The 27,308-nt window shown below is 45.3% G+C and overlaps 3 protein-coding genes and 1 long non-coding RNA gene across 7 annotated transcripts in view; 3 read left to right on the top strand and 1 right to left on the bottom strand.

Moving 5' to 3' along the window:
* Positions 1-1,440: 1,440 nt before the first annotated feature.
* Positions 1,441-2,459, top strand: LOC142595631 (uncharacterized). The gene is made up of 3 exons (XR_012831797.1): positions 1,441-1,488; positions 2,003-2,253; positions 2,382-2,459. It is a non-coding gene; the product is annotated as an uncharacterized LOC142595631 (long non-coding RNA).
* A 3,094-nt stretch (positions 2,460-5,553) lies between these two features.
* Positions 5,554-16,642, bottom strand: SYT11 (synaptotagmin 11). Its single transcript, XM_075724353.1, has 4 exons — positions 16,609-16,642; positions 11,452-12,275; positions 8,561-8,687; positions 5,554-6,983 (listed from the first exon to the last, which is right to left on the bottom strand). Exons 1-4 carry the CDS (start codon positions 16,640-16,642, stop codon positions 6,673-6,675), a joined length of 1,296 nt encoding a protein of 431 aa, XP_075580468.1. The 3' UTR covers positions 5,554-6,672.
* On the top strand, positions 16,641-17,841 carry LOC142595745 (uncharacterized). The gene is given in 4 exon segments (XM_075724583.1): positions 16,641-16,680; positions 16,958-17,235; positions 17,238-17,309; positions 17,311-17,841. Coding segments are annotated over 4 exon segments (921 nt in total).
* GON4L (gon-4 like) overlaps positions 17,695-27,308 on the top strand; it is a 28,848-nt gene continuing 19,234 nt past the window's right edge. For 2 of the 4 annotated variants that reach the window (XM_075724472.1, XM_075724473.1), the window contains exons 1-10: positions 19,813-19,885; positions 20,618-20,814; positions 22,223-22,297; positions 22,656-22,706; positions 23,092-23,142; positions 23,922-24,017; positions 24,262-24,366; positions 25,206-25,376; positions 26,219-26,411; positions 27,175-27,276. In XM_075724472.1, coding sequence (XP_075580587.1) covers positions 19,858-19,885; positions 20,618-20,814; positions 22,223-22,297; positions 22,656-22,706; positions 23,092-23,142; positions 23,922-24,017; positions 24,262-24,366; positions 25,206-25,376; positions 26,219-26,411; positions 27,175-27,276 — 1,069 coding nt within the window. In that variant the 5' untranslated portion in view covers positions 19,813-19,857. Of the gene's footprint in view, positions 17,729-19,719; positions 19,886-20,617; positions 20,815-22,222; positions 22,298-22,655; positions 22,707-23,091; positions 23,143-23,921; positions 24,018-24,261; positions 24,367-25,205; positions 25,377-26,218; positions 26,412-27,174; positions 27,277-27,308 lie in introns of those variants that run through there. The other 2 variants (XM_075724474.1, XM_075724475.1) reach the window with 2 other exon arrangements.

Genomic DNA, 27,308 nt, shown 5'->3' with positions numbered 1-27,308 from the left:
AGGATGAAAAGGAAAAAATCTAAAGCTTATTACATGGCCTAAAGATAAGCAGATGCATAAGCGTGGTCTCACTAATACGCATGAACCAGTAAAACCAATATTGCCGTGAGATCTCAAGGGACACTGGGATGAATTTCCTTTAATCTTTTTATCTTGTTTGCTTTTTGGTTTTGGTTTTTTGTTTGTTTTTTTCCCTTCTGTGTGATGAATATTTAATAGAGTGCAGCACTTAGAAGGCAGGGTAAGAAAAGGCGGAATAGTTCTCCTCTAGAGTCATCGTGAGACCACGATGTTGGAGTTATTTGGAAATACAGGTATTCTCTGCAGAGAATATTGGTAGTAACAATTAAAAAAAAAAATTCTATGATTGGTGATGGCGCAGACACTGTGCAGTCTGACAGCATCCAATATGATTAGATGATACTCTGCACAGGTTTACTGTTGGATTTTTCTGTCTTGGCTGTGCAGCTCTTGTATAAGGGTATCTTTCCTATTCAATCCTTCTATATTTTTTCCCCACCATTCCCAAACTTTGGTTATTTTTCACCAGACCTGTTACCGCTATATTATTGTCAGAAAAAAAATTACTTGTGAGCGTCGGCTCAGGCTTTGTGCTGTAATGTGTGGTAACACATTGATTTTTTTTTTTTTTCCTGCCTACACTCCTGGTGTTCCTTTCAGAGCCCTAAATGCCTAGGTCACCTAAGGTATGACATACATATTGCTTTTAATTATAAGAAGATTTTAGTACATAGATCTCAGAGTTGTAATTCATTCTTTTAACAGTGTAATACTGTGAGACGCTTGGTATTTGCTAAATTTTGCTTTGCTGAACTCCTATTTGCCTTGTTACATTCATTAGCAGGAAGGAATCAGGCAAACTTTCACATTTTGGCTTTCTGGACGTAACCTGAAGTCTGAAGTTTTGTGTATGCGTGTTAACATTCTGTTCAGGACCAAAAGTCAAGACGGTGAGCTCCCTGTGATAAGTTGCATTGCTTGTTCAAATTTTTAAAAGGTCAACATGTAAACTGAATGTTCCCCAAATAATTTTGCCTGTGTTTTTCATTCTTTTCTGTGTGTGGATGGGTCCAGCCCTTCCCCTGTGCCAGCTGACATGAACGTGTCCTGAGCGCGTGGTGACTTAGAACGTGCCCTACCCTTCCCAGACCAAACGTGCCCAGCGTTCCTGTGCCTCCCTCAGCTTCCCTTCGGGAGCGTGGGGACGGGTAGCGGGCTCCTCACGCTCTCATTTATTTTGGGTACACGTTCCCCCCCCCCAACAGCTGGCTGCTTTTCTTCAGTGACGATGGGATGTCAGTAAGTGGCTGTTGAGTCCTTTGAGAGGACTAACTGCAGGACCAGATGAATTACTATACTGATGTTTGCGATGCACCAGGTTCTGTGTTGATGTGGAGTATAAAAATTGTCTGTACGGGCCCTTCCACGTTGGGAAGAAGGGTGGAACTGTTGTGCAATATACTAGAGGTAAAGGGGGGTTGTTTTGGGTTTTGGGGCATTTGTTTTTCTGGGTTTTTTGTGGTGGCTTTTTTTTTTTTCACCCTTGGCATTGCCTTTTCTGCTGCTTCGTTGTGTTCTACTTATTTCTTGGTATGTTTTTCCTTTCTCATCCTGTTTCCTGTTTGGCCTGATAAAGTACCTCCCCAAGAATCGTGTACTTTCTGTAGCACAGAAGCGGCAGCAGGAGTTCAGCTGCAGCACTTGCAGACGTCCAGGCAGGTGCTACGCTACCGGCCTGCGGTGCGCAGCCGTGGCGGCTTTCTGGTGCTGCAGGCTCCGAGAGGGATTAGCTCGGCTTTAAGCAGTTATTGGAGAAGAGTTTTCAAGTTTCGGCAATAACAGCGTAATCGTTGGGGCCCTGTGATCTGTGGTGGTGGTGGAATGACTTGCTGAATGCTTGAGATCCAGTTGTTGCATTTTAATGAGGGTGCTCTGAAGCCCTTCAGAGGGACCCGTCTGATGGCAGCTTCTTCCCTTTTAGCGCAATCCTGCGGATTTGGGACTCGGAAAGGAGACGGAGCTATTCCCAGCTCTGCCTGCTTAAAGGAAATAGCAAGAGTCCCGACCCAGCGTCTGCCACCAGAAGTGAATCGCATTGCTGTGGCAACACGACTCGCTCCTACGGGGAATTAGGTGAGGCAGAAGCTGTTGGAGGAGGAAAGACCCAATTGTGCTGAAAGCAATGCAGAATCCTGCTGAGTTAAATGGCACCGGCACCCAGACCCAAGGAAGGTGGGAAGAGAGTTAGAGCTGAGCTTCCATGCTCTCCACAAAACCATTTCTCTTTTCATGGTTTGTCAAACCCATTCTGTTTGCTTTTTTTCCTTTTTCTTATGCAAATTCTTTTGTTTCTGTTTCAGCTGAATGGTGTAAGAACCTGAAACGGGACATTTTAATAAAGGCATGCAGTATTAGAGGCAGAAGCCAAGCAGAGAAGGATGAAGAGAGATTTTCTTTCACATCTTGCACAATGAGTAGAAAATAATCAGTGACTGTGTGCTTTGGCTGAGCAGTTTTAGCCAACTGCTCTAATAACTGCAGTTATTACCATGATAAATAACTGAAAGTGGTTAAACACTGCGATCAATCGCAGTGCAGAGCGCAACATAATTAATGGTAAGCATAGGTGTTAAAAAACCCTCTGTGTCCTGAGTCATTGGACACCGAATTCAAATGCATGCACAAGTCATGTGGATCACTACCTGCATCATCTCAGCGGCCTCGGCTATTTTTGCGTTCAGCACCTTCAGCAACTGCCACTGTTGAGCGATGTGGTGGAACTGAATCACTGGCGCAGGAGTCGGGTCAAGCTAATTAAACTTCTTGAGTGCTTCAGTAACTCTTTCCTCAGCATCACCAAAATACCTGAGAACGTCGCTGGTGAACCTGGCAATGGGAACGGCGTCTGTTGCAGTTTGATCGTTTTCATCTTTGTCCCGGAGTTGGAGAGAGTTGGTTTTTGATGTGAACTGTGGTGTATTTGTATTAGAGAAGGCGTGCAAAGGTGCTCCAAAGCGTGCACTGTACACTCAGCGTGGAAGGCAGGAAGCTTGTGATACCCTTACCTCTGCTGCAGAATTGTGCGTGAAATGCTGCAGCACCGGCCACATTCCTTTTTCTGGGACGTTAGGCAATCTTTTTGTAAAGCTTGGACTGAAACAGTCAGATTCCTTGAAGATGAGACCCGAAGCTCACACAAACTTCATTTTAAGTACTGAGACACCTAAAACACCTCTGGAGATTGGTGCTTTGCTACGTGGGAAGCTATCAAAAAGAGTGAAGGACGGCATTAAAGTGCTTGCTGTGGTCTGTGTTGCTGGGGAAACACAGCTCGCTGCTCTGGACTATTTGGCATTTTCTAAAGACATGGCTTTGTGCCTAGCAATATTGTTCTGTGTAGTGCTGACGGGGAGCTGCAGAAAAACAAGTCACAGAAGCCAGATCACTGCACTTTAGGAGAGACTGTTGCATCTTGCACAGAGCGAGATGGACAAAAGTGTTCCCAGGGAATTCAGTTTTGACTAGGAATCCAGGAGTGACTCTAAATTACAAATGTTAGAGTCAAATTGCTTCTTTTTCTGCCCATCTAACGTTCTCTTTTTTCACATAGATTCAACTTAGCTATTAAATATCCATTTATGCCAAATTATACCCATGTACTAGGCTGTGTAGATTACTGAGAGCTTTTGTATGTGCTAATGTTTAAGTAGTAGTGTTATACTTAATTTGCCGGGATTCTGTTATGTTCCTTTGTTTCTTTGAGATTTATTTTGTGTGTGCTTTTCCTCTGAATTGTCCTAGCAGAAGGGCATGTTTTTAGAAACAAATTCCTAAAGTATTCCGTATAGTCACGTACGTGTTGCCTGCGGTCAAAGACGGCACAGTCAGCAGCTAAAGTGATTTAATTTTTATTTGCACGCTCAATGTGCGTTAACAAATTCAACATACAAGATAGCATTACATAATGTAGATTAGCTTATAGCATTATGCAGTTTCACACATGTTGAGTTAGGTTTTTTGCCTTTTTTTTTTTTTTCCACACAAAGTTGTAACTGTCCAAGTTAATTTTACAATAGAAGACACAAGGTAAAGAATAACCACACCTGGGAGATTTTACAGTGAGTCCGCTGTCACTTACTGTCTCTTTTACGTTTTAAAAAATATATATCTGCACATCTTCAGTTTCCTATTATTCCAGAAGGGTGTTGGAGCTACTCCTATCTGCCCAATAGCCTAAGTCTATTTACCCTGAGCATGTTTCCTTGACAAGAAGTTCATCTTTCCTTTTCAACTAAAGGAATCTTAAGGAGATCATCTAGGCTTAAGCATGCTTTTCACACCGAAGGGAAAAAAGGGAACTTGGTTGTTGTTGTTAGTACGTCCTGTTAAGATGTTTGGAGCGGTGTTGGAAAGCATGTTCCGAGGAAAAGTCGTGACAGTTGCTAAACTTCAGCAACACAATTGCTTAGTGCAAAAACTAGGATTGAAATAGATCTACACCAATTCCCAAGGGAGAACTCGTTCTCTGGTTTGTGGCTGTGAGCCACTAATAGAGCAGGAGCTAGAAAGCATTTAAGACAAAGATAAAATCTACTATAACCTCAGGCAGAAACCTTGTAATCAGGATCAATAAAGCACGAACGGAAGTCCATGCTTCTGTCTGCCACGCAAGGCTGAGAAATAGAGAGCTTCAGCTTCAATGTGACTTCTGTTGCTAAAAAGACACTCTGCCTGGAAGGAAGTTTCAGTGAGTAACTAGTTGTGAGTGAGAAAATTCGGCTTTCCAAAAATAATTTCTTAGGAAGAGATGCCAAAGTATTGCCAACTAACAAAGTGCTGACTGTTCGCACAAAGAGCCCGCCCAGCAGCTGTTGCTTTACGTGGTGGCTGGAGAGGAAACCGAGTAAGACTTGCTCAATTATTCTACTTTCATTAGTACAAAGGTGGAAAGGATCATTTTTCCAACAGGGCTCTAAAATTCAGTAGTCAAGTCCTGCAAGTAGTTAAACGATCTTAATTTTTTTTTAATTATAATACATTATTTACATTCCACAGGGCACAGAACAGACTGGCTGCCTGGAAGCAACTAAACATCTACTGAAAATTCGCAGTCTTCTATGTGCCTCTCTGCAAACTCAGTTCTGCTTCGTATTTCCATTGGAGAGTTCAGAAATAACATGAATTTCTACAGCCTGTTGTAACTACTTCCGCTCAGTTTACCAACAACGTTTACAATTATTTGCTGCCAATTATCACCCTTATATCTTTCCTGGCTTGAATGTAGTAAGAAGCCAAATCCAGTTATTGCCAGGATGCTGCTGTCTTGCATAAAAGCAGTTCGTAGGCTAGTGAGTTTGCCATGAGATCTAATGCAGCTGCTTCCAAACTTCACTTCTATTTGTGGAACTTTACTCTATGAACTTCTGTTCAAAACTACTGACTAGTCAGGGTTAATAGCCTGAAGTGCTACAGGTCACGCTTGCCAAGTAACATTTTTACACTTCAGAAGTGATGGTAAGCATATCCTAAGTCTCAGAAGTCATTCACAGTTTAAGAACTAATTCCAGCTGCCTTGAAACTCTGAAAATTAACTTCTTGAAGCATTTCACACATTTGTAGCGACAGGCTTTGCCCTATGTTTAGTCCTTTTTTGAGAGCTGGCTTTTCGGTTAACTACAAGATCATACATAATGCAAATTGACTCAAGTATGGATGAGGAGAAGCTTTGTAATTTTTTCACTTAAAACCTCTTCCCCAAAGATACTTTCCTATCTCAGATATGTTACACCATTATAACAGAACTTAGCAATCATGTAGAATTTTCACATTTAATGTTTAAAAGAATCAGCAAGAGTTCCTTACCAATCAATGACCCATCAGTTTTTGGGTTTTTGTAGCCCCTTCATGCACGGACAGGGTTAAATAAAATGAAACAGGGCAGAGTTTCCCCAATAGTCTGTGAGATCATGCCTGTGCTGACTTCCATGTGGCAAAAGCAAGATGATCAGTTTGTTGGTATCTGAATTTTAGATGCAAATCTTTGACGTTGTGACCTTACAGCTCCACAACAAGTACATCGCAATGGCAAGTATTTCAGTACCTGACAACAGAATTATTTCTTCTCTGAAGGAAAGTGCCATTTTCCCCTGCATTTTCCTTTTGCGCTAGTGCAGAATTCTAAACCACCTTTATATGGAAATGCTGTTGGTACTCCCAAACCAGCAAAGAACAGAACTGCAAGAACCAATGGGCAGGCAAACTAACAAGAAACTAGAGGTTAAACAGCAGAATTCAGAAACTTTGGGAGAAGCCTAATAAAGACAGGCCAATCTTGGTGAATACCAGCAAAGACAGTTCGGCACAAACACAACTTCCATAGTGACAGATAATTGTATTAAAATCTGCAACTTGATATTGGTAGTTATACTAATTTCAGTTTGTATTAGGCATGCAATAGCGTGATTACACTGTTATATATATTTGTGGTATCTTTTTTTTTTTTTCACTTAATGCTCTTTAGAATTTTAGTGCCCTGCAAAATCACATCACTAGAGACCCAATCAGCTGCTGCTTCTTACGAAAGTTTAGTTCTACAGCTAAAACAAGGTTTAAGTCTGTTCTACAAGTCGGCTGTCGCTGCCACAACCTCTGCTAGTATTCGCTCAGGCTGTGCCATTTGGCAACTGGCTTTCTAGGATTCTCACACACCTCTCGCCAGTGTTCCACGCCACCTGCGGTGATGCTGTGCGCTCCCAAAATCAGCCGTCCCACCACTTCATTTTTTGTGGTACGGTCGAAATCGATAACTAGAAATTCGATGCTGATGTCAGGAAGGAGATCAACAGGGATATCATAAATGAAGGATTCGTTGAAGACGGGATTCAAAGTGCACTTCTTCACGTGAGTCTTCTTTTTTGCTATGCGCTTTCTTCCGTAATAAACATTCACCTTAACGTACGGATCTGTTGGAGAAGAGGGAGAAATAAACTAATAACACAGCTCAGCGATGCTCCTGGAAGTAAACAGATAGGGTTTAGCTTGCTGAACTTGAGCCAGCTCAAGCAAACGGTGCGGATCCAGGCTGCTCACTACCGCTCCCCTGGGGGGGATGTTGGCGTGTTTCCTCATTGCAAAGCAACCAGCTGATGTTAGCAGTGCAAATTCTTTATGAGTTTCAACATTGTATGGGGATCAGAGGGAAGCAAGTTGCACATAAATTGCGGTAATTAATCCTAGAAATACCGACCAGGTAGCTTTTTGGTGAGGTCAGTGCCCAACTGGCCAAAACTTTCACTTTTCGCTGTCATCTATAACAAGAAATATTTTTACCCTATTCCAGGAAATGGCCCAACAAAGTGTCAAAATGGTTTTAATAATTTGCAGATGGAAAACACTTCCAGCGAAAGGTACTGAAAAAGAAGAAAGTTTAAAACAAAGCCTTCGCTGTTCCATCAGCCTCATGTGGTTATTTTATCAGTCAGCTTGCCCTTTATGCAGCTGCTTGTTTAGGATTAAAGTTAAGATACCAGGCACACAGTGCTTTTTTTTCATGTAAGGCAAGTTTTGAAGCTGGAAGTCACTTGCCCAGCTGACACTGGCTAATTTTCACTTTTTTTATCCAACTGAAATGATGACCTTATACATAATATAATGATGTTAGCCTTGCAAGATTCAGCAGGTAGAAGAACAGTTACTAAAAAATTTATCCTGTAGTTGGAGACCACACATAGAAAGCTGTTTTTCTTTTTTTTTTTTTAAAAAGAAAGAGTAAAATTTAAGGCCTACAATAGAGAATTAAGCCTAGTCTGCATTCTTTCTGAGGTGTACAGGGGAAAACTGCAAAAACAGGATTAAATTTGGTATCAGTCAGGCTATTATTGAATCTCAAGTTAATTCCAACTGTTTTCCCATAATCCTGAAGGAAACTTTGCTCAGGAGATTCAGGAGTCTGAGAATCTGTGACTGCAAAACAGGAAAGCCAGGACAGCTCCTCTTCTCTTCAAACAGTGGGAGAACAAAACCAGCGAAAACAACAAAAAAGAAAAAAAATTGTTTCTAATGTTGTATAAATGTAATCCTCTCTATTATGAGTCTATCCCTCCTCTTTTTTAAGCTCGCTCTCTTCTGCCCTCTCCTTCTAGGAGCAGGGTTTGAGGCAGATGTAGTAAGCAGCGGCCGTGCCGTGGAAAAAATGCTGCTAAGGGCAATGATGAGCGACAGCAGCAGGGAGGCAGAGAGCCTGCACAGCCTGGCCAAAAGCAACGTGGAGATCTGCTGAGTTTGGAAAATGCTGGCTTCCTAAACAAACCAGGTGATGCCAGAAAGATGCAACTGCTGGTGTCGCAGCGGGAAGGACTTGGTCTTGTTTGCACAACCATCTGTTGGTGAGTGATGGATCACTCGTGGTGACCCAGCGCCCTTAGAAAGAGTTTGAGGAAAAGTGTGCAAACGGAGAAAATGTTTACATAAGACAGGTGAAAAGATCTGAAAGCAAACTTGGAGGGTTTTTTTATACACATTTAGAGCTGGAGAAAATAGCTTCTACCTGAGAGGCCAGTGATATCCATCTTTGGCAAATGTCTGGCTTTCAGCACCACCACAGTCATTCTCTGCGCCACAGGCTGGTAAGACAAGGAGACTTGCAGCTCCCCTCTGCTAATGCATTTCTGTGAAAAAGAAGCAGAAAGCACTTGTTAGGACAAGATGGTCTTATAAACAGGGGCAAATGTTGGAGGTCACCAGCATTTCCTTTCCCTGTGCTAAATGCCTGAAACGTTGGAAAATTAGATGCAGGCTATTTTAAGTGCGTCAGGCAGATGGAGCCTCTGGGAGAAGCAGCGAGCGAGCAGCGTAACGCAAACCCTCCCGTGCTGCTCGCCCTATGCCTGTTGAGCGCAGGAAGCACCACTACAGCCTCTTCCCTTGACTTCTGTTTCCATGAGGGCAAACCTGGCGGGCACCTCCTGAGAGAACAGCGGCTCTGGCTGCCTTTTGAAGTCTGCTACTAGAGGCGTCTGTGGGTTTTAGGAGCTTAAGTTTCATTGACTGGCTGGTAGAGCTTCGATGGCCGAGCACCTCAAGTTCTTTAGGTATGCTTTGACAGTTTCACCATCGGTTTAGTCTGCAAAGGTAAAGGATGAAGATAAAAACAGATCTACTCGGTTAAACTTGCTGTACACCCCTTCAAAGAGTAATATAATATTAAGATAATGAGGTTTGGTTTCCAGATGGTGTTCATTAACTTTCATTGAGATGGCACTAATTTAGATTAAGTTTATTTGCTATCAAGGCAAACAGTATTAGCAATGGCTATGAAATTGTGTGGTGTCAGTAACGCACTATTGCAACAACTCCAATCGCCGCCTGCTGCACGTTTTGACTGGTAGCACCTTGCCCTCCTCCTGCCCCCATCGGTGTCTGGTACTGTTAACTGCAGAGCAAAGGGTGCGGGGGGGTTCTTAAATAAAGGAATTTTTCTCTCCAAATTGGTAAAGCACTATGGTAAACGTCACACTAAATGCTCTGGTGATCACCCAAGAGGTGAAGCTGTTCTTTCAACTGCTGTTATTCAGCTTAGCAGGGGAAAAATCTGTGCAAGTAAACTTAACTGCAGAAAATGTCCATTATAATTTTGGTGGTTTCTTTTTATTTGAGCAGTTTCTGTGTGTTTAAGACGTTTTCCAAATGCAAGGATATTGCTGCCCGTGCAAAATTTTGGGAGGAGAGTAAATATATGAGCAAGTTCCTGGCCTCGGAAGGGAAATGTTGAGAACTTTGGCTCCTTGGATACACCAGAATACAATGGCCAGAGAGAGTATTGGGCGGGGGTCTGTATGTTGTTAGAGTTTTGGGGTTCTTTTGGTCTGAAGTAATTTAATACAGTTACTTCAAAGTGATTTGCACTGTTAGATTGTCTGTTAGAAATTACTGGGAATGTTCATCAGGATGGGATGTACACCTTTGCTGGCTTGGGTCAGTGCAACAATTTGCTGGGTTTTAAATGCAATTCTGTATTCCAGATTTTGAAACTTCCTGACACTGAAAACTTTCTTCAGTAATAGCTGTTTCGACATTGTGGAACTGTGGATTTTCAAGAATGCACACCTGACACTAAGGTAAATCTATTTTTGATTACCAATAGATATTAAATAATTTGCATCCTTGATTAAATCTATTTTTATTTAGCGTGACCTTTTCCCTCTATTTTTAATCTATTACTTCTAAGAGGGACTGTCAATGCACTGAAAAGAATACTATTAAAAGAACCTAAACCAGTAATTTGTTTTATCATAATGTAAAGCATCCCAAGAACCTAAGAAAAGCAAAGTAATCACCAGAACTCTGGTTTTGTTGGCGTTCTTTGGGTTTGTTTTGGGTCATTGACATAGTGTCTCCTTTACATAACTTAAAAAAAAAAAGTTGAATGCCCCATATGGTAGAAAAACATTTCAAGTAAAATACTGCCACTCTAGGACATAATGAAGTATTTTATAGAGCCCAGCAACAATTTCTAACACGTTAAGGCAGTAAGTGAGCCCAAATGCCATTTTCTATTGCACCTAGAGGATGGGTAGCAGAAATAAACTAAGCAAGAAAATAAAAATTGTAAGTACGGCTTCATCCTCCTACTTGAGCACTGTATTTTCTCAGGACAGAAGACATCTTCCCCCATGTAAGCCTTAATATCTTACACGGATTGCTCATCTTTCTAGTTTACAGCAGTAGACACTAAGAGTGGGATTCATTTCACCTAAATTTTAGATGTCTACATTTGACAAAATCATCTTAGACATACTTTGTTCTCAAGTGAGAAAAAAATAGAGTCATCTAGGGTGCGAGTCATCTGAGCTGATTTAGACATCTGCTCCAGGACAAGAGGAATCATGTCAGACTCCACTGACTGTGCTGATGTATACAGCTTACAGTAACAAAGTCAGATGTAGATAATTACAAGTATAGGTGTCTAAAATGGTCAGAGCAGACAAATCTCCCTCCCTAAGTGAGGTTTGTCTTTGCAGAACAGAATACGTCGTTACTCAGAATCCATATCAAACTTACTCAGAGCAGCCTTACCTCTCTCTCCCCCCGCTGCCATATGGTCAGGAAGGCTGGGCACTGATGAATGTCCCGTTAGCACATCAGCTCTTTCACTTGGAGATGGGGACTTTGCCTTTTTTCTTGGCAACATCAGTTACAGCATTCATCATCTCTAGGCCTAAACAGTGACTATGCCTTATCAAATCGCCATACCACACAGCAAAGACCTGCCTAACTAAAAAAGCACAGCCATACAATACCAATAATACATATCTGTGGAAAAATGGGTTTCATGGCTAAGGACTTGCAGTATTCCTGCTTATTAGACCACGGAGGCTCCTGGATCAAATATAATGCAAGGAGTCTCGTGTCACACTACATGAAGCAACTTACTTGTATGTTCCTTTTGAGGATCTCCCTGGTCAGCTGAACCTTTCCAGTGCTGGGATCCACCCCTGCAAGGGGCACCATGACCTCTCCAATAACGTCATCTCGAGAAAAGCGATCAAAGCTCAACACGAGGAAGTGAAGCACCAAATCCTGGAGCTGGCTGTATGGGATCCCATAGAAGGTGAAGGTTTCATCAAAGACCGGGTCGAGTGTCTTGCGAAGTACACGAGTCTTCACTCGATGCCTTTTATCTGGAAGAATTGTCATCTTGATATAAGGGTCAGAGCTCTGAGTGTGCTCATCCATCACTGGCAGCCCATGAGCCTCCTGAATGGTAACTACCAGCGCTTTTTTAGGGAAGTTGTAGTCCACTGAGAAAGTCAGTTCACCCAACATGACGTCATCCCCTGGAGAAGATGGGGAGGAGGTTTTACTTCCTCCTGGAGTGAGGCTTTGATCTGGACTTAGTTCATCTCCATAATCTACTTTTATTGGGAGCTGGTCGACGTGGGGGACTGCATTTGGCCCATCTGGAGCCTTATCAGAGCCTATTAAACCAGATTCAGCAGCATCCACCAAGAGGTTACCCCTTCCAGTCTCCTTAGGAGTGCCGTTCTTGTCTCTCCGGATTCGGTTAATTTTCTTCTTGTTACTCAAGGTCTCCGGATAGATACTGATGCCTTTCAACATGTGAATGAATTTATACGGTGGGGTTTTGTGCTTCTTTTCTGCTTGCTGGTGACAGCATGTCCACACAAAAACTGTTACTGAGACAGAAACCACAAGGACAGTAGCACCAATGAGGCCTGCCACAACTGGGGAGACATCTGCGGAGAAGACAAGGCAGTCAGGAACGAGGTCGTACCTTCGCGGTGGCCGTGCCCCCACGGGGCCAAGCACATCTGGATGGAGATCTATACGGTACTATTATTGGTTCTTAATTCAATAATCCTGGTATCAAAGCTTCCCCAGAATAAAAAAAAAAATCACTTCCTTTAATTTATATTTTCCTGTGTGGGAAACATTTTACACTACCAACGCATGCTTGACCTATGTTTCACGAGCCAAGAATTTCAAACGGTCGACTGCCTTATCTTGCCAAATCAAGCTCCCGCATTACCAGCATCTCCACAGCTCCACAGGAATACGGTTTCTTGATTTGCAGGAGTCACTCTCTTTTTTGTTTGTTTTTTAATGCCCCGTTCAGAAACATTACACAATTCTATTTAAACAACAGGAAGGGAGTAATAAATATGCCCAAAACACTGGATCTGGAATTATCCTTTATTAACAATTTTTTAAAAATCGCTTTGGCCTGAAATGGTCGATTGTTTTGTCCTAGCCCCTTAGAACAGCTACGGGGCCAATGGTGTACACAAAAAAGACAGAGAGGTGACATTTGGATGGATGACAATTATTTTTTTTCTGGTGGGGGTGAATATGGCCCTGACCTAAGATGTCCAAGGGAAAGAAGGGCAGCTGCATGTCCATATAACATGACAACGATCTGTATCACACTGGTGGACTACTTCTCCCGTAGTGACCGTTCTGACCATTCCCACAACCTCCTCTGGGAAAGTATGCTGAGCTCTAGTGAAACGGTCATACGGGTTCCTCTCTGTGTCTCACCCAAAACCTGAGGTTGCTCTCCATAACTGTTCCTCTGCTTTTTCATCCCAGTATTGCTATTACAGGTTTTGATGAGCTGGGAGCTACTGACAAAAGTCTGTCCACCCCACAGTTACCACCAAGACTCTTTTTCATGTGAAAATCCAATGTCCAAAAACAACGGACAGAAAATCCTGTATTTGGATTTAGGGATTATTTGATATTTTCTAGAGCTTATGTCAACTGTGTTCTTCAGTAATGACAAGCCAGAATAAAAAAGCACCATGTTCATTTTTAGCAACCACGCTAGTTATTTTCTATTTATACCAGTTGACTTTGGAGAAATATTACCAAGAAACAGAATGAAACCAGTAATGTTGAGCTCCCCAGTATATTATATCGACATACTCGGGCAATTCCAGTCAAGGGCCACCAAGACGATTAAAAAGTTGGAGCGGATGGAGAATGGAGAGCAGATGGAAGATGAGGAGAGACCAAAAGAGCCGGGTTTGTTCAGTCTTAAAAGGGAAGGAAAAGGGAGAGATCTTTGTGCTGTCTTCAATTTCTTAGTGGGAGGTTATAGGGAAAGTAGAGCCAGGTTCTTCTTAGAACTTATTATTGTATTACTGGTTTAATCATCATTAAAGCAATTTTTTTTTTTTTTGGAAGCAAGCAAACAAAAAAGCCCTCTAGCCCTACATCTCTTTCTTTACACATTGTACAAACTGCTTCCATAGTCAAAGGGAAAACCAAAAATCATTGTCATGACAATCACGGCAATAGCTAACTGGAACAGCTAGTACAAAAGGTAAGCTTGTCTGATTTTCATGTCTTCATTCTGTACCATAAAAAGGAGAAAATAATCTTCCAACCTCATACTTGAAGCTATAGAGAGCACCTTAATTTTGTATTTTCTCTGTTCTTTCCACATTATTATTTATTGAGGTTAACAGGCAAGAGGACAAGACTGCCAGACTATAATCTAAATAGCTGATAGGCTGAGGGAAAACTGTGATTTTCAAGAGAATACGTCTCCTTTTTTGCAAAAATAGCAAAATCACTTTTGTTGATGTCTTCCCAGACTGAAGCTGGAAGTCTTTTGCAACGGTGACCAACTCCACAGATAAATGTGTCTCAGGCCCCACTGCAAGTATAGCCTTGGATTGAATTAATTAAAGCAAGAATTCATAATATTAACAAAACATCCCAAAAACCAACTTTGTTATTCAATGTTCCCTCTTTGAAATGAGACAAGTGGTCTTTAACAGCTACTTTGAATACAATTCAGCCATATACAGCTATTAAAAGACTCAGTGGATATACAGAAAAGGACAAATGCTGAAACTCCTTCCTTATTCTGATCTCATTTTTTGTGTGTGTTTTGTTTCTATTGTGTTCATAGAATCAGCTCTTGTACCTTCATTTCCTGCATATCTGGTGGACAATTTTAGAAGAAGCAACCCGCAGACACTAGAAAGCATCAAATAAGTCTTTGTGATCTTTCTTCCATCAAAATACCTTAACTCTGAAATCTGGCTCCCATAACACTCCGTGGCAAAGAGTTCCTCAGCTTAATTACGTGGCATGACAAAATAAGGGCTTTTATTTTGAGCCCGCCCCACCTCGTTTCATTCGATGCCTGTTCTTGTGTTAAAAGAAACAGGGAACAATCGTCCCCTGCTCCGTGCTGCTCGTGACACCGCTCTTTTCCTGGCTCGAGACTCCTACTTATGGCATCATTCCATGCCTTCATTAATCCTGTCTCCATAATTCCTTACAGTTGGAATTACAGAATCATAGAATCGTTCTGGTTGGAAAAGACCTTTAAGATCATCAAGTCCGACCATTAACCTACACTGCCAAGTCCACACTAAACCAGGTCCCTGAGCACCACACCTACAAGGCTTTTAAATGCCTCCAGGGATGGGGACGCAACCGCTTCCCTGGGCAGCCTGTGCCAGTGCTTGACAACCCTTTCGGTGAAGAAATTTTTCCCAATATCCAATCTAAACCTCCCCTGGCACAATTTGAGGCATCTCCTCTCGTCCTATCGCTTGTTCCTTGGGAGAAGAGCCCGACCCCCCTCCCTGCCCCCTCCTGCCAGGAGCTGCAGAGCGATCAGGTCTCCCCTCAGCCTCCTCTTCTCCAGGCTGAACACCCCCAGCTCCCCCAGCCGCTCCCCACCAGCCCTGTGCTCCAGACCCTGCCCCAGTTGTAAACTACACTGATGTAACGCTGCCTAAAACGAATTTTAGCTAAGCTTTTGCAGCTTTGTGCATAGCGAAGTGCTTTGGATGTCCATCGTAAATGCCACTGCAGCCTGCCTCCTCTCTCAAAAAGAGCAGAACCATGCTTTTTCATTCAAACTTCGCAGAAGAAATCTTTGTTCTGATGTGATGCTAAGATTTAACCGAAACAAAACCGACTTCTGCGGATATGGAATTATTTTTCAGTTAATTAAAGAGCATTGAAAACTTCCTTTTAAAACTGATATTTGCTAATTATACCCTAATAGCTAATGGTGGCCAATGGTTAAATTATGACAGCGCGTGGCTCCTGGATTCCGGGAAACGCAGAACGTAAAAGGTAAGTAGATACATTAGATATAGTATGGAGAATTATTACTAAGTGCTTCAGAATTTAAAGGAAAGGTAGCAACCGTGCTTTAACTACGGGCCTTATGGTCTGAGGGAAGGTCAGTCAATTGCTGGAGGACAGAAAGAGGCAGCGGTTTCACTCGTCGGGACTGGGGCAAGCCAGCCGGCACAGACACCCGGCGCTGCAGGACCAGCCCTCGTCACCCGCCGGACTACAAAAAAAAGCATCTGAAAAATTAGCGAGCACCAACTCAGGAGAATTATGCCGCCGGCGACGCAGGGAGCCGCGCCATGTCCGCGGCTGGACGGCGGCCACACGGGCACGGCCGCGGGCCGCTCCGCCGCTGATGATGGAGCAGGCTTTGCGGTTTCTCCATCGCCACCGAGGAGCCCCCGGCAGCCCCGGGACCGGCTCCCGGCCCCCCCGGGGCCCGGCCAGCGCTCCGGCCGCGCCGCCCCCCGCCAAGCCGGGGCCGTGCCCCCCGCCCCGCCACCCGGCGCGGCACCCCCGCGCCCCCGGCCCGCGCCGCGCCCCCCTCTCCCGGCCGCCGCCGCCGGGGCCGCCGCTGCCGCCGCCGGTGCCGCAGCCGCCCCGGCCCCCGGGGAGGCGCGAACAAAGGCCGGGGCGCGGCGCGGCCCGGCACAGACATCACGTCATGCGGCGGGGGCCGCCCGGCCCGGCCGCGCACCTGCTCCCCGCGGGCCCGGGCCCCGCTGCGGCGGCCGGGCCGAGCCGGGCCGCGGCCCCTCTCCCGCGGCGGCTCCGGGGGCGAGCGCCGGCACCGCCCCAGCCGCCGCCGGGGCGGAGGACGACGGGCCCGCGGGGGCGGGCGGGGACGGTGCCGGCGCGGCTCGTCCGTGCGCGGCGAGCGGGGCCGATGGCGCCGCGCCGGGCCTCGCCCGGGCGCTCCCGGGGCGGAGGAAGGGGCCCTCCGCGCGGCCCGGCCCCACTCACCGAAGCCGGGGTGGACACTGGTGATCTCCGCCATGGCCCAGCTTAGGCCGGGCGGCCGGGATGCGGAGCGCGGTGCGGAAGCGCCGCGGTGCCGGCCCCCGCCCGGAGGATGCTCGCAGCCCGGGATGCAGGAGCTGCCGACTGGTCCCGACGCGGCGCAGGCCCCGCCCGGCGGCCCGGCCCGCCCCTCCCGCCCCAGCCGGCCGCCGGCCCCGCCCCGCAGCCGCCCGGCGGTGACTCGGCAAGTGTCGGGGCTCCGGCCGCGCTGCCCGGGCCAGGAGCCGGGTGGCAGCGGAGCGGGGGCGTGTGCGTGGGCTGGCGGGGCCGGTGACCCCGCTCCCGCCGTGAGGGGACGGCACCGGGGCCGACGGGGCTCCGCCGCGGAGCGCGGGCAGCGGCACCGGGCAGGCTCTCCCTCCCTCCCTCCCCGCCCCCCCCCCCACGGGACGGCCCTCCGGGGCGGCGGGGGCGGGGGGCCGGAGCTGGGGCAGCGGGCGCGGCGCCTCGCCCAGCAAAGATGGCGGCGGCCGCGCCCGCCGCCCCCGCCGCCCCGCGCCGTCACGGCGGGGCTGGCGGCCCCCGCGCCGCCAAGATGGCGGCGGCCGGCCCGGCACCCGGGCGGCGTGGCGAGGCGGCGCTTGCGCGGCGGGCGGGCCCCGCGGCGCTTCCGCTTCCTGCGGAGCGAGCGGGACGGGGCGGCCCGGGCCCGGGCGGCGGTGCCCCGCGGCCAGCCGCTTTCCTGTCTTGCAGGTGGGCGCCGGGATGTCGCTCTCGCTGAAGATGCTGCCCTGCAAGAAGAGGAGAGCGGCGGTGGCGGGGCCGCAGAGCCCGCGGGAGCGCGGGGAGGACGGGGAGCTGCCCGGCGCCAGCGGCTCCTCCTCGGCGGGCGCCGCCGATGGCGGCTCCTCCGCCAAGCTTGCGCCGGCGGCCCGAGCCGGGGGGCCGCCCTCCGCCGGCCCGGGCGTGTGGAGGGGGCCCGGGGAGGCCTCGCTGAAGGGCGGGAAGCGGTCCCCGGCCAGGGCGGCCCCGGGCTGCGCTCAGGAAGCGCCGGGCGCCAGGGAGGCCTGCGCCGCCGCCCAGCTCCCTGAGGGCCTCCGGAGCCCCGACGCGCTGGCGGAAGGTAAACGCGTGCGCTGGCCGCGGCGGTGCCTCACGGGCGGGCCCCCGGCTGCCGCCCGCTCCTGCCCGCGGCCGGGCTCGGGCCCCCGGGCTCGGCCCCCCGGGCTCCGCTGAGGGAGAGCTTCAGAGGCGCGTTTATGTAAGGCTGCTCCTTTGGGCGATTAGTGTTTGTGAGGTGTCCCCCCCCCCCCCCAAGCATTACGGGTTGGCAGGCATCCCGCGGCGAAAGTGAGGGGGGTTTTCTCTCTTAAAACATTAGAAAACCGACGGGGAACTTAAGCCGCCTGCCTCTAGCGCTGCCAAACGCTAAGCGCTTTAGAAGCTGCCTTTTTTTCAGATTTCCAAAATAAAAAACCCGGTTTTACAAACTGGCACACGTTTTCCTGGCCTTGCCCCTGTGTTTAATCTTCCGTGGGCTGTAGCAGCGATCAGCCCTAGCTGAGTTCCGTAGGCGCGTTTCTCATGCTGCAGGACGTGTTACTTTCAGCCAGTCTTCAGTCAAGCCTTCGCAAATCCGGGCTCTGATTTGAAACCCTCACCCTGAGTTTAGTTCTTAAAAACAAATGATTAGTGAGTTGTGAGACCGGCAAAAGTGCAAAATGCTGCTTCCAAAAGTGCTGGTTTTCAGAGGTCTTTGTCCGCGTTTGCTTTTGTTCTCGGCAGATAATTCTTTCAAGCATTTGGAAAAGTAGTTGAGAGGGCCACTCGTATGGGGCTCTGCTGTGATCCTTTATAAGAGCCGATGCGAGTAAAGCTTGTGTTAATATGAAGTTACAGATTTGTTGCAGAACGTAGGTATTTTGGAAGTTTGTGGAAAAAGCCCAGGTGAACTTCACTTGCTCTAAGGTTTGCTCAGTGAAAGTGTGATGTGTGAGCTTGCGAGGGAGACAAGATTCACGAGCGAAGTGATGCTCATTTTGTATCTGCAGTCATCTTTAAGTCTACTGATACAAGTGGTTGTTGCCTCTTTCCCCAAATTGCCCATTCTATCCTTTTTCTCGTTTCCTGGCATACACCTTTGTCTCTGAGTTCAGTGAGATTGGAGAATTGATCTGGCAAAAAAAGTGAGGGGGTGTGGGAAGTGTGTGTGGGGTGGTTTTTTTCCTCTCCAGCTGGATCAAGTCCCCGATCTGATTTTCTGTGCAGCTACACAAATAGCTGTGCCAGCCCAGAGCGGCAGCTGCTGTGCTGTCGTGGAGCTGGTATTATCAGGTGACAGTGTTTTCGCACTTGCCTAAGGTGTTGAAACTTCAGGTTTTGGCTGGTTTTTAATAATCATTGTAAGCCCATCTAACTACAGGCTGCAGCAAAAAGGGACAGTGCTTCCTCGTTTCTTTGTGAAGTGTTGTGTCTCCTCGTGCTGTTCACTGATTTGACTGACGGCCAGTTTTGTGTTGGGAGGAAGGGGAGTGGAACAGGGGGCAGTTCACAGTAATTTTTTAGGCCTTCATGACTTGCAGGACTGTGCGGAATAGGAGCGGGAAGGGCATGTAGCCACCCCTGTCAGCAGTAGTGTGGTTCTGAAGGGGCCCAAGGTGGCTGTGAAACCGCATCCGAAGGTGGCAGTCACCTGGGCTGTTCTGGCTGTGAATAACCTGGCTGGGTGAAGGCCTGCCTGCCCCTAGCTGTTGGTTTCTGTTGTTGCAGTTGCATTTATACAACAGGGATTACAACCATGTTTTAAACAAATCATCAGGTTTTTGCGATTGGATCATTTGACAGGAACGGTTTTGAGCCCAGCTGTGCAAAACTGATGGTGTGGGGAGAAAGACTGAAATAGCTGGAGGTGAGGATCTCTTTGCCTGGATTTGTTTCCAGCAGGATGGGACTGCTGCTGCGGTGTTCAGCGTGTCTGGATCACTTTCACAGGCTAGGTTAGACTTGTGCAGTTGGTTTGACAGATTGCAATGGGTTGTGATAAGCTTTTGTAATTGCAGCAGCCTCTTGACCTTGCTCAGCTGTGTCCGTATGACTACAACTTAGTGTGTATTGTTTACAGGGAAAACGCCTAAGCTGTATACAGAGGTGGACGTGAATTCGCAGAGAGAGCTGTATCTGACTGAAAACCAGTCTGCAGTGCAGGAGTCTGCAGCGAGTTCTTTGCAGCTGGCTGTTAGAAATCCTACTGTGATGAAGCCACTCAAGAACACCAGAGCTGGTGAGTGGCCCCAGCAGACTGATGAGGAAAATGAGTATTTGGGGCTGTTTATTCCATTGGGTAAGCTTTGTGCAAGAAACAGACCTGAGACTTGATACAGTAGATGCAGAACTCTGGAATTGCATACACCATGGCAGGGGCTGTTCAGGTGCAGCCTTTCTTTTAAATTTTCATCCTGTGGTCTAGTTCAGTGGCTAAATAAACTGCAGGTATCCAAGTGACACTTGATGGAGCTGATCTCTGCAATTTTTGATTACTCAAAACACTGCTTTCCGTCAGAGGACGTGATGAGTCTTTCATTTCCCTGAGTCAGCAAAACAGCGCCACTTGGGAAAACTTTAAATCCCGGAAACTGTAATCTGCTGTTGTTGTATGGTGCCTGGAGTTTTGCAACTGTTTTAATCTTGATGGCATACTTAAAACACCTCCTTCTGGAAAAGGCGTAAAAAGGCTGCTGAGACCATTCTGTAAAATCAGTCTGGTAGAGATGGCAAATACATAACCTTTATTTGCTTGACTAATGCGACTCGCTCAGGTCCTGCAGAATTTGAATCCATTATTCAGAAGACTGTTTCTAGTTCTAATGGCCATTTCCGTTTGGGCTGTTGGAAAGCTGCTGTGACTTCAGTATTTGCAGAATTCTAAGTTTTTGTTATTTTAAAAATCATACTGTCAGAATGTGCTGGGTGTGAAGTACCTGAATTTTTAGATTCCATTTTTACTAATTTTCAGAGGAGCAGGATGGAGAGGATATTGAGAGAAGGAAGAGGAGGAGGAAGGCAACCAAACGGAAAAGAGAAGGGAAAAGTCAAGAAGAGGAGGGCTCTCTGTCTTGTGACATCAAGCTAGATGATACCCTCGATCGCACCTTAGAAGATGGAGCTAAACAACATAACCTGACAGTTGTCAACGTGCGAAACATCCTGCATGTGAGTGTGCTGGCACTATGACAGGGAACAGAGAAGTGCCCAGCTTTTTAAGACGGTGCAGTCTAGACTTGAGTATAGTACTAATGGTGGCACTTGATTTCATGAATAAGGAAGACTTGGGAAGCCCCCACATCCTAATCTCTCCTATAAAAAGCTATAAAGAGAGAACCATGTGGTGTGCGCGTAAGTTACCTGGACCTGGCTTGCTAGTAGGTATTGATCCCTGAATTCCATTTATTTACAATGGCAAATGGGTCTGGTTTACTGTATCATGAGAGTAGTAGCAGGAGTTACTGAACTAAAATGCATGCTTCTGGTTCCAGGTGAGGAGATGTAAACTGTGAATTCACTGTTTTTTGTTTTGAGTGAACTGTTCCATGATAAAAGTCCTGGTGCAATTCTAGTGGTGCTGACAGAAATGCATTACTCCTAGTTAATGACTCCAACCAACCTTTTAGTCCATCACACAGCTTCCAGTTAGAAAAGAACTGCAAGAAGAATATCTGTGCTGTCACAGCCATGTGGTGAAACTCTAATTCTACACCTATATTAGATGTAGATTTCAGTTTATCCCATGAGCAGGGTCTGGAGAACAATAGTATTTGTTTTTCCACAGGATCAAAAATTGTGCCTCCCCCCCCACACCCTGCAGCTAGTGTTGTTCTAAACCAGGTGATCTCAGATATTTTCCCTTTTTGCCATCCCTGTGGCAAACAAACCGAAGACTGCCATGATTCTTTTGGGCAGATTCACCAGGTGATTTTGTGCAAGTGCCATAAATTAATGCCTTTCTCTGTCACATGGCACTGTGGAAGGGCTGTAAATATCTCACAGTCGCCTACCTTCCCTGGAACATTATGGTGGCATTCAGAAAATGTAGTCACAGATAATGGGTCTCTTCTGCCTCCCTTATTTCTTTTAAATATATACAATGTTTTCTGAAATGATGTAGCACAGCGTTTCAAAGAGTAGATTATTACATACGTTCTCCAGAGAACTAGACTCTTACTGTTTTGGAAGCCTGTGAGTGCTTAAGGATTTAAGTTTTCTGTTGCAGCTTCATAGTACCATTTCTCATGTGGCTGGGATTGGCACATTTTACTGATTATGTGACACAAGGGAAGGGAAACTGGTGTGGGCTTTTGTTTCTACTATTTTCTTTTCTTCTGCTGGAAATCTATTCCATAGAGCATTCACAGAGAACATAGTGCAAATGTTTCCATCACTACTGTGCCTTATAGTTTCTTGTCCAATCACTGAACAATCTTTTCTTATTATAGTATAGTTACAAAGTGTGTTGCACACTGAATATTTCTCCATCGTGTTTCCAGCTAGTTTATTTTAACCTTAAGTCTGTTTCTTTTTAACAAACGGAATGTAAAGGATACTTTTTTGTGTGTTGCTGTAGGAAGTGATCACAAATGAGCATGTTGTTGCTATGATGAAAGCAGCCATCAGCGAGACAGAAGACATACCTTTGTTTGTAAGTAAAAAGCTTTTTCAGTTTGGTTTTTCAGTTGTGCCAAATGCATGATACATTGACCAGCCTTATCTGTTTGATCCATGGTGTGGCATGGACAAAACAAGTGGAATAGGTAGTACCATAATTTACGTTTCATTACCAGATTTGCCACTTGGATAAAGTGAGTAGTGTCTGTGTAGGAGTGTAAATTATGAAACAGAATTATAAGGGATTATTTTTGATGTGACTCTGATCATGTCAAAAAGGTAATGAATTTTAAAAGCGAGAAAAGTTTTGTAGTAAAGAGTTGCTGGGGGAAAAGTTTGCAGTTGAGGAAAATCACTGACTAAGTTGCTGTTGTCTTGTTTTAAACTCTCAGGAGCCCAAAATGACTCGTTCTAAACTGAAGGAAGTGGTGGAGAAAGGAGTGGTAAGTACGTCATCTGCTTTTACTGTTGCACCCTCCCCCTACCCGAACGGGTTTGATTGTTGGGTCTTCTAAAGTAAAGTGTGCTTCTATGTTATTTATTCTTAAAATGAAAAAATAAATTAAAACAATGTAAAAAATAATTCCTTTTAGATGAGCAGAATAGAACCACATCAGAGTTAGTGAATTGACAGTCTCCATTATACTAAAGTCATTGTCTGTAGAGATCACGTGGGCAGTTCAGAAAGCATTTGTTAGAAGTCTGTTGTTACTTGGCTACTTTGGAGAACAAGGCTTCAAGCTCAAGTACACATTTGATTTAATAGATTGTCTAAGCTGTGCAACACGTGCTTTTCAGAGACAGTTAAAGTGTTTTTGCTATCTATAGGTGATACCAACATGGAATATTTCTCCAATTAAGAAGGCAAATGAGGTGAAGGTAAGTGAACTTCTGCTGGGAAATCGGAGACCATACTACAGGCACCCTGCTGAGCAAGGAATCTTTTGGAGGGGTGGAGCAGACTCATGCCTAGCATGTTGGGAGTATTGGTGACCAAGAGCATTGCCAACAGGGTATGCAAGGCAGGACAGGGCGGTTAACGTAGCAGCAGGTACAGAGAGGGCCCAAAAGAGCTGGCTGCAGGGAAAGACAGAACATAAGGTGATGGCGTGCCGTAGGGGGTGGTCTGGCTTCCCATGTTGGCACTGCAGCAGCCTTTGCCTGGATGCTCCTGTTAGCGCACGCTGCTGCCCAGGCCTCGTTCTGCGAGGTGTCTCCTCTCTGGGACTGTTTTATATGTTTTAGGACTATCTGGAAATACAGCCTGGATCTCAAATTTTTTTTTTCCTGAGCTCTGCCTGCTCCAGAAGATTTGTTATCTAGGCGTAGGCAGGATTCAGCAGTGTAGCAGGAGTGAATGGGTATTCAAGTACCAGAATCATGTCTTTGAGGTAGTGTCTGCTCATGCAGTGTTTCCATCATATAAATGCTAAATCATTTGTGCCCGTTTTTGCACCTTTTCAAACCACTTACTAAAGTCAGATTGGTAAAGCAAAGTAATTTCTTTGGTTTCTTCAGCCCTTTTCAGTAGTCCTCTTCCTTCCTGAGCTCCAGGATATTTCCTCAGTTAGGAATCTTTGATCTGATAGTGCACCGTTAGAGTGCAACTCTCTATCTTGCCTGTAAAAAGTTGTCACCTTTCTTCTGTTCTCTTGCAGCCTCCTCAATTTGTGGACATTCCTCTTGAGGAAGATGATTCATCTGATGAAGAGTACCAGCCTGATGATGAGGATGAGGATGAGACTGCAGAAGAGGTAAATGCAACTTGTACAAAGATCTGTTCCATTCAGGATGGAGTTGTCTGCATGTTTGAGGCAGTAGAATGCTCTCTTTATTTTAACACGTGAAAACTTGTAAGTTGTCCCGGACCTTCTAGTAATCTTTCTTCAATGCTATATTATTCATTTGGCTAAAAAAAGAGTCTTTGGAATATTAGTTGAAGCAGTGTTTGATTGTGGCATGATTGTTTGATTGCATTCTGCATCTTTTGCACTATAGAGCTTACTGGAAAGTGATGTAGAGAGCACTGCTTCTTCTCCTCGGGGAGCAAAACGATCTAGGACAAGGCGATCATCTGATGAAGAGGGAGGGACGCTATGCGAGGTAAACTTGCAAGAGAGGTTTTGCTTTCTTTAGAAACAACTTTCAGTCGTGATTCCTAAATTATTAATGCAAAAGCAAAAATAGATATTATTGCTTAAAGTTGTGGTGACATTACAGGTGCTATGTGGATTTGGCATCCCACTGCAGTGGTTCCTGCATAAGCAGTGAAGTGCAACCCTTGCAGAAAGAGCTTAGTCTAAAATAAACACAAGTACTTAAAAAAGCACTGGCAATGGAAACAATCAGCTCCTCTTCAGATAATCATTATTTTTCTGATAATTTTTGAGAGGAGTGCAGGAGAATTGCTTTCTGTGCTTGGCTTAGGAGGAGAAAGTGATTTTGATAAAAGCATAAAGGTATTTGTGGTGACTGTATGCACTGTCAAATCAGTAGAAGGAGCATGTGCAGTGTGATAAGAGCTGAGTATTGGCAGGCAAGAATGAGAAAGCGACTGTGAGAACTGACCACTGACACTGGAATTGGAGAAAGAGCAATAATGTGTTGATATTTCCATGTTCTGTTCACCATGGGTTTGTTTTTGGGAGGGTTGAGAGTGTGCCACTGTTACTAGTGTCCAGGTTTATCAGCTCTAGTAATGTTGAGACTGATACTCAAATCTTCCAAATGTCTCCTTTTCTGCAAGTCTTTTGAACAGTAAATTTATTTGTACTTTCTGAAAATCAAAGTGAGTGTAATGTGAAGAATCCATTTCCTTCTGTGAAGTGTTTCTCTCATTTCTATTGTGCTAGACTCTGGTCAAACAGAAAAAGAGACTTACTCTGTCCTTGGAAATCTATGTTCTAAATAAAACCTTTTAACACAAAGGCCTTTTTAATTAGATGGAGAAGGTTACTACACCTGTTGTTAGACATATTAGTGCTGAAGTAGTTCCCATGGGACCTCCACCACCTCCTAAACCAAAGCAAAACAAAGACAGCACGTTCATGGAGAAGCTGCATGCAGTGGATGAAGAATTGGCTTCAAGCCCAGTATGCATGGACTCTTACCAGGTACCGTTTTTGGGGATGCTGGTGTGGTTTTAGTTTGAGTAAAATTTGTTAGAAAGGAGGTAGCTTTCTGGTGTTCTCTGCTATTACTTTCACTACATTCTGCTCTCCTTTTATAACTTTAAATAGTAAGTTGAATCTCCATAGTGTGTAGGACACTAGCTCTGTGAGAGAATAGAGGTAGCTGTTAGTAAAGTGGTGTTCGTGACGTATACTTTTAGTTTCTTGTATTGTAACTACACTTTCTATTTATGCTCTTAAGTCTCTCACTGCCACTGTTTTGACTGTTAAATATAATTCTATGACATTTACATAACTAACAAAAATAGCTTTCCTTTTGAAAGAGATGCTGTCAGCTTAGTTGTGTTTTGCAGGCAAGTATAGTATTAACACCTGAGGAAGCTTGGTTGTAAAGAGAACCGCTGTTTCATATTAATAATGAGAAAAATATTACTGATCTGTGTTACTGTGCAAGGGTGAGGAGTCATGAAGAAACAGTCCTGTGCTGCTGCTCAAGATGAATTTCAGATAGTGAAGAGGGCAAACAGAGTAGAACATATGTGGAAGAATCAGATGTTGCAAGTGGAGATTGCTTCCTTGGCAGCAGATGGAAGTTTAGCATGAGATAAATGAACAGTAATGTATTTATAAACAATAACATTTTAATAGTGAGAGTAATGAAAGTTTAGCTTTCTCGGACTACCAAAGTAAATGATTCTTTGTGGTAGGAATCTAATATTTTTCGTATTGGACTTTTTTTTGTCTGGGCTGAAAACCCTGCTGCCGGAGAAACTGAGAAAAGCAGAGACATTGTAGTTCTGTTGTGCTTTCCCTTCACCTTTCAGTCTCTGGAAGACAGCCTCATTGCCTTCCGAACCCGATCTAAGAGACCACTGAAGGATGTTCCTCTTGGTCAGCTGGAGGCTGAGCTCCGAGCCCCAGATATCACGCCTGATATGTATGATCCCAATACTGCAGATGATGAAGAATGGAAAAGGTGGCTCGGAGGACTCATGAACGACGATGTGGAGAATGAAGGTATATGACAGATGTGGTGGTGTTCACTTGAATTGGGGGTTACACTGAAAGCCTGGAGCTTTTTCTTTCTATTTATACGTGATGTTCTTGGCTGCACCCATTATCTTGTTTAGTAATATGCATGTGTTTTGCATACCATCAGCTTTCCTCATCTTCTTCAGGGACATTTGTGAGGATTTTTAAATTTAGGTGTCTCACTTGTAAATATTTACTAGTCAGCACATGCAGTAACTGGCAACCATAAACGAAAGTTATGTGTTTCAGCCCTTAATCCATTGTGCTGTGTCATAAAGCTGGCAGTGTTGATATACCTGAATCTATTTGAGTGTGTCATGCTCCTTGTTAGGGATGTGACTTGTTTTGATAGAAACAACTATTTTGTTCTTCCAGAAGAAACAAGAACAAGCTTTGGGGCTTGCCTTCCTTTTGTCCTGAATTTACCGGTTGCTTACAGTTATGCAAATTGAATATAGAACACAAATTGAAATAATACTATTTCACTCTTTCTAAATTTAGCTGAAACTCAGGTCACGGCAAATAAATCCAGCTCTTCTAAGTGGGAATGGCTACAAATAGGGATGCTAGTAGCTCAGTTTGAAAAGAGGATGGGCTTGACATCGCTTCCATAAAAAGGAACATACAGTTAATTTCAAGCAGTAATCCTAGCCCTCTTTGTGCCAAGTCAGGCAGTAAATGAAGTGCTTCTGCTCCTGGCTACTAATTGGTCTTGGGTAATGACATTTCAAAACATGCTTCTTATTAGATGAAGCAGATGATGATGATGACCCTGAGTACAACTTCCTGGAAGATCTGGATGAACCAGATACAGAAGACTTCAGAAATGATCGTGCTGTGAGAATTACCAGTAAGTCCTTTGGGAATCCCACCTCCTTTCTT

This window comes from Pelecanus crispus, chromosome 22, assembly GCF_030463565.1.
Source record: "Pelecanus crispus isolate bPelCri1 chromosome 22, bPelCri1.pri, whole genome shotgun sequence".
Lineage (NCBI taxonomy): Eukaryota > Metazoa > Chordata > Aves > Pelecaniformes > Pelecanidae > Pelecanus > Pelecanus crispus.
Note: the sequence above shows the minus strand (reverse complement) of the source record. Positions and strands in the feature narration are given on the sequence as shown.